General features: G+C 35.8%; 1 protein-coding gene across 1 annotated transcript in view; it reads right to left on the minus strand.

Annotated features, from left to right (window-relative positions):
• Positions 1-6913, minus strand: part of LOC103601593 (cysteine-rich venom protein-like) — a 61552-nt gene that overhangs the window by 5933 nt on the left and 48706 nt on the right. The window contains exons 3-6 of the mRNA XM_008586023.1: positions 6683-6802; positions 3822-3909; positions 2359-2504; positions 191-264 (exon numbers count right to left, since the gene is read on the minus strand). Of these exons, the coding sequence (XP_008584245.1) occupies positions 191-264; positions 2359-2504; positions 3822-3909; positions 6683-6802 (428 nt within the window). The remainder of the gene's footprint in view (positions 1-190; positions 265-2358; positions 2505-3821; positions 3910-6682; positions 6803-6913) is intronic.

The raw sequence follows: 6913 nt of genomic DNA on the forward strand, positions 1-6913 counted from the left end.
TTCAAAATGGCCTCTGTGATTTCATGGCATTTCTCTTATTGTGGGTGTGAGCTATCTTCTACGTATATGTCTATTCAAGTTTATGGGGAATACTCTGAGGCCAGAGGTGGTGATACTGGCATGAACATTGAACTAAACCAGGATTTGAAAGGGTCTCCCCAATCCAGGGGACTGTTCTATAAACACTTACTCTTTTCCAGGTCTTATGATTTGATCTTCTGCTGAATCCAGAAATATCAAGGACTCTGAAAGGCTGGGGTAGTTCTAGAATCTCTTGGGAGTCCTACAGATGACCTAACTTTGAGGAATATGAGTGAAATACAACCTTGACTGGAAATGAGTCTGAAAGAAAGCTCTTTTCTTTCCAGAATGCACTGATACGTGCGTTTTCCAGGTGAGAGTTCATTTACGGATGTGATCTTAAATTATGACATTTAAAGAATATATCACATGTCCTAGAACTTAGAATTCCACAATTCTCAAATTTTAATTTTGCTTCTGCATAGAGCACATGCTTCTGATTTAAAGCCTTTCCTCTTCTTTACATTTCTCTTCTCCTGTTTAAAAATTTTTCTTTCCATCATGAAATAACATTTTATTACCTCCCATTGCAAGGGGAAAAAAGCCAATGAGAAACGATCAAGCATTGCCTTTGAAGTAAAGAGTTATAAAGGATTGATATAAAATAAATCATACGTACGAAGGGCAGTAATGACAGACATAAAAGTACTCATCGCTTGGGCAGTGAGCAACACCACATCCAATCTCATAACTGTTATACCAGATCACCTGAAGATAAATTCATTAGGTTATACACATTGGCTATATCATCCTGAAGACACCATCCCTCCTGGCCTCAATAAAGTATCACAACTGCTCTATTCTACTGTCTTAGTCTTCTCAGTGGCCTTCCTGTCTCCTTTAGAAAGGCTAATGGTTAATTTGCTTTCCCATCACTTTCTCCCTGCAAGCTTTTCTTATTGCTTTTCTTTCAGTTGGGACTTATTTAAAGCTTTGTTTTTCTTTTATGTTTTTTATTTGTGAGGCAACAGACCATATTTGAATTTACTATTTCATTTCTGCTGCACAATTCGAGATAAGAAGCTATCAAAAAATTAAATGGATGAAATTGCTAGGAACTCACATTATAACTTCTCATTGTTTTTTGCTATTTTATGTCTTGGTTTTCACACACAGGCCTTCCTGTGGGGTAATAAAAAGCCCATATTCATTGCTTGGCAATATTAATGCAGTTCTATCCCTTTGTGTAGTTGCTATAGACGGCACATTGCATCGTCTACTGCTAAAGTAGACACAACTTAGGGGCACTTCTAAAATGTCAGTAAAAATATCTTTTTTCTCCTCTCTCCAATTTTTCTATTTGCCATGCTTCAAATCTGGATGTTTGTACATTTACATCTTGTACTCTTCATTTAAGACTTTGGAAGTTTTCTTAAAATGGAAACATCATCTATCAAATTGCTACTCATTAACAATTTAGATCATATTATTTCATAAATCTAGCTTCAGAGTCCCTTATCCTAACCTCCATGAATAAAGTTTTAGTGTTAGAGAGAAGTTCAAAAAGTATCATGATTTAGGGTATTCTACTAGGCAAAAGTTGTGGAGGGGCATTGTAAGGAATTAGGCTGCTGATTGAGGACAGTGGCCTCAGGAAAAGAAGCAATTGTGAAAAGAACATAAACTTACATTCAAATCTCTCTGCTGCATACTGATTCTGTGATCCTAATGAAATTACTTAAGTTTCTCTGAACCTCAGTTTCCTGATCTATAAAGTGGAAATTAGTAATTTCCACATAGGATTAATGTAATAATTAACTTTAACATAATTGAAAATACAGAATACTTGGCACATATACCAGGGGCTCAAAAAGTATATGCTTAACAAACCATTTACATATATGGATGAAGTGAGGGTGTAGATGGAGAGGTTGTCAACAAGACAGAGAGGGTTTGCAAGAGCTTACAAAGATAAGATAAATGTAACCTATTTCCCAGTGCCTAGAACCACTCTAGATATTACTATTGTCTAGAATTACTGTGTCTTCAAAAGTGATGAACTTCATTCAGATCAGATAGAAGTGATGTTGATAATAGAAGTCTGTTGTTAGGCATCCCAAAGGTCTCTTAAGTTCAAATAAAAAAAAATTATCAAATAGAGTGATATTCTCTAATGTGTGAATTTGTGAGAAAGAGAACGTGTATGTGTGCGCATGTGTTTGTGAGTGAATGTGTGTGTGTGTGTGTATTGGTGAAAGGGGAGGCAAAAATCATCTAATTGTTAAGGATAAAGAAATAATCAACAATTAATAAAATATTCAACTCCTCCCTCCATACCTGGGTGTAAGAATGAATTGGGGCATCTGGTGAATTGGCTCCAATACCATAAAGGAAATTAAGTTTCTGACTATTCCAGTCAAGGAAGACAGATTCCCAGGAGACAGCCTTAGGTGATTGAAATATGTTTTCACCACATGGTTTACCTGAACAGAAAGAAGAGGTCCAGTTGAATGATTTACTTCTTAAGTAACAGTACTAGTGATAATTATGTGGACTTGTACCTTCATTGCTGAGTCGTTCTTTGACTTTTCCATATCTTGCTGTCTGTCTTCAGTGCTTCATTTCTACATTTTACACTAATGGGAAAATAACTCTTTCCAGTTGTAAAAGTAATTCCCAAGGACCAAATTAAGATCCCCAGTGGGCTGTGTTCTCGTTCAGATTACAAAGCATTATAATGGGATGGATGTGTTAATGGAATGTCTCTTTCTCAAAGCAATTTACAGTTTAAAAAATGAGAATAAGATGGTTAGAAGAAATTTTATGTATGAAAATTGAGTACTTTTAATTTAAAATCCAGAAAATTTTGAGGCATATAATATGCATTTTCCAGAAAAGATATTCAGTCTTTTGGGGAAGCATAAATAACTCAGAAAATGTTCAACCACGGAAAGTCAAGACAAATACAGAATGCTTGACCTAGATTGTAAGAGAAATCTTTTTTTTCTTTTTGACTTTTTCCCCTGTGGAATTTACATGCCATCGCCGTACAAGAAGGGAACTACCATATGTTGCTTTTATCAAAAAAATGTGGTAAGATTGATATTATAATAATTATAGGGGTGAAAATGTAGGAAGGAGATACAAACTGGCAATAAGAAGGTAGATGTGGTAAATGTACATTTTATGTGGCAGTGCAGGTAAGAAGAATGGTGGAATATTAGGAACTTTTAGGATATTTGTAGGAGGAGTAGGAGAATTTTGCAAATGGAGATTTTGAAGGGAGGCAGGGCTGAAGTGCTTATTGATGGCTTAAAGTTCAAATGTTATCAAGAATGAAGGTAGAGAATAAACCTTGGGAAGGTGCAAGACCAACTGTCTATTATCCTAAACAAGTGGGGAAGGAGGGAAGATGGGTGAAGTAATTAAAGAATTTAAAGCTGAAGAAGAGATATAAAATAAGGCAGTTCAAAGCTAACAATAACTGTTTTTTTTTTTTTTTCTTTTTGAACAGTTGATGATTTCATCTTCTGAAAGCTGATTCCTTTCAAAGAGGAACTGAGAGGAAAGGCAACGTGGCTTTTGGATCACACCACATAATATCCATAGAGGAACAGCAGACAGTGTCTTTCTGCTGTTCTGATACAAAGTGGTGGAACGAGGCTTTTTTGATATTCAGTAACTTCTGGATGTGTGTAGAAACAAGGGAGAGCTACAGATCCTCTTCCAGGAGGGACTTTTTTTCAAGGCATTGCTAGTGATCTGTAGCATGTAGTCCCTTGGGGACTCCCATGACTTACCTTCAACTTGTCTTTCATCTGATGAACTTTCCATCTTACATGTATCCGCTATACCCTGAGCTGATGCAGCAGCTTGAGAACTCCACACCTTAGAGAAACAGAAATGTTTTACAATACACTTGGTATGCCAGAGAACGAATGCACACTCTTGACAAATGACAGCCTCCTAACTTGCTCCAGACTTCCTGTCTCTCAGGAATTTAGTAAAATAATTTTTTTATTCTTCACATTCCAACCATATTCTATTCTCGCAAATATTGTTTACTTACTTACTTATTTATTTATTTATTTATTAGTCAAAGTCCTGTGTTCAAAAACTTCTGCTGCTTGTACTTTAAGCTCAAATTATTAAGTATTACAACAAAGTCTCCAGAATCTGGATCTTTTCTACCTAATCAAATCATTACACATAACTGTCTTCTTCAGCATGCTCTCAACAATCAAGCTAGGCTACAGTCACTTCTTTTTCACAGTAACTTATGTTTTAGATTTAAATCTTTACTCCTACCATTTAAAAGCACCATCACTGTCCTTGTTAAAAACTAATTCCTGTGTACTCACCATTGCCCACCTCAATTTTTATCTCCTCCAATGGCTTTCCTAATTACTTCATTCCCAACTTCCTTCAGCAATCTGCTGCAACCCCCTTCTTTCGTATTCTTCAATTTTAATATTCAATTATGATCACTAGGTATTGTTACTTATTATATATATATATATATATATATATATATATATATATTGAGTGCCCCAACTCAGTTTAAAGTCTTTGGGAAGCAGAATATATACCTTGAATTTATTTTACTTGCCTTGGACTAGAAAATAAGTATAGCATTCCAAGGGACGCCAAACCATTTATGCATTTCTCAGTGCTATAAAAACCACTGCTCACACAGATCCAGATATAGGTGGAATAATTTGTAGGACTAGGCTAGGCCAGAGATTTCTAAATCTTTTGTGGGTCATAGGACCTTTTGAGAATCTGCCGAAAGTTATATAGCTTTTTGTAAGAAAATGTCAAATATTTATATCTATGGTATTTTGCATATACTATTGAAGGATTCATGAATCTTACAGATTAACCTTTCCATGAACTCCAGGATAGAAGCCCCTAGGATAGATCAGAAGGTAAGGATTTCTTGCCTCTATAATCTTCAGGCAAGGGGCACAACATTTCTCTATATTTTGGGTCTATTCAGCTGTTTCCCATAGAACTAGACCTAGGTTCCAAAGACTCTACAATACCACTCATAAGAGTTTTTTGATGACATTGATTATAGAAGCTACTCCTTAGGAACACTCCAGATTGTATACACCATGGGACACTGCCCATCCATAAAAGATGATCTGAGGATACTTTTTGTTAAGGTTAAATAACAATCAGTGGCATGTGAGATTAAAACATAAGAACAATATGATAATTTACTGAGTACTTGTAACTCTATTTTCTGATAAACACTTTTGCTGTATTCTCTCACTTAATCCTCCCAACCACTTGGTGAAGTAGGCCCTATTTTATTGTCCTTTTAATATGAGGAAACTAAAGACCAGAGAAATTAAGGAAATTGCCCCAGGTCACATTGCTAGTAAATGTTGGAATTTAAATTTAAGTTCATTTAATTTGTCTCTGGAGCCTCCTCTCATAATCATGCTGCTATATTGCCCCTGTGATTTCCAGTGGTTTGGACAGAAAGTGCATTCTCCATTATGCACCCCTTCTCTCTTGATCATCTTTTATTCTGAAACCAAATATACAGGAAATCTCAGCATAACCAGTGTATCTTGGCTACCACGTTTGTTTAGGTTTGTTTTCCCCCAGTCCAGCTCTAGCTACAATCAGTCACAGCCTTCAACTTAATCAGTGTTTATAGAATAGCACTGTTATTCTTACTTACTTTGTTTCAGTATTCCTGAAAGTTTGTCAGTGCTCTTTAATGCTGAGTAACTCCCATTTACAAAGCATTTTATAATTTGTCTTTTCTCACACAAGACATTGTGCAAGAAATATTACCAACTCTCATTTAAAGAGAAAAAAAAATTAATGGCTAATTGAGAGGCCCAAGATTGGAGCCAAGGATTCTTGACAGCATTCTCTCTATTTAATTCAATATTACTGTTTTCAGAGGATCTGAAGGTTATGTGATGACCCCAAACTCTTAACAGAGTAAATTAAGAATTAAATGGCTATCCTCAAATGTTAAAAGATTTTGGGATACTCAATGGTTTACTGCTTCTGGGCCCAGCTTTGAGTTAAAAATTAACAGCCATTTAATCTCCTGAGAAGTAATCATTGCAGTTCACCATGATTCAATAAATTTTTAGAGAATATCTATTACATGCATAGTACTGTGTTAGGCACTGTAGGAGTAATATGAGTAATATACTATTTCACAGTGGGGTAAACCCACATAAAGTCTCATAATACCACCAACAAAAAGGGAATATGTTAAGTGCCATTAGAGGACTAAAGGGTTCAAAGGGGGAATTGAAAGAGCAATTACACTGATTATCCTGCTGCCTCCCTTAAAAAATTACATCTAATTGAAAGCATTAGAAGAGAATTCATACAGAAGAGAATATTTGAGATTGGGTTTCCAAATGCAAGAAAGATTTCCATCAAGAGAGATGAGATGGGGTAGAAGAAGGTGGAATATTTCAAATGGATAGAATGGCTTATGGGAGGCTTTGTAAGCATGTTCTATGAAAATAAAGTAGAATTTGGTTGAAGTTTGCAGAAAATCTCATGTGCAGGAGATTAGTTAGAGATCAGACTGAAAGGACTGCTTCTTGATTGAGAGGGAGCCTTGGTTGAAGATTTTGCAGATCTTCCTTCTGTGTCTCTCCTTCCTTCCTTATCTCACCATTTTCAGCATATTGCTTGCAGATGGTATCACTGATGACCTTGCCTTATTGTGAAGATCAAGGATTATATTCTGCACCTCTTCATTTTGGGGGGATAATAGAGGTAGTGAGATATCATCCTAAGGGAGAAGTATACAAAAATGAGCACATCTTCTTTCAGTAAGAATTTCTGAATACCCAGTTTAAAATCTAGTAACTGAAGTGTGTATACACACACACACACACACACA

The sequence above is a fragment of the Galeopterus variegatus genome, unplaced genomic scaffold (assembly GCF_000696425.1).
Source record: "Galeopterus variegatus unplaced genomic scaffold, G_variegatus-3.0.2 Scaffold3802, whole genome shotgun sequence".
Classification (NCBI taxonomy): domain Eukaryota; kingdom Metazoa; phylum Chordata; class Mammalia; order Dermoptera; family Cynocephalidae; genus Galeopterus; species Galeopterus variegatus.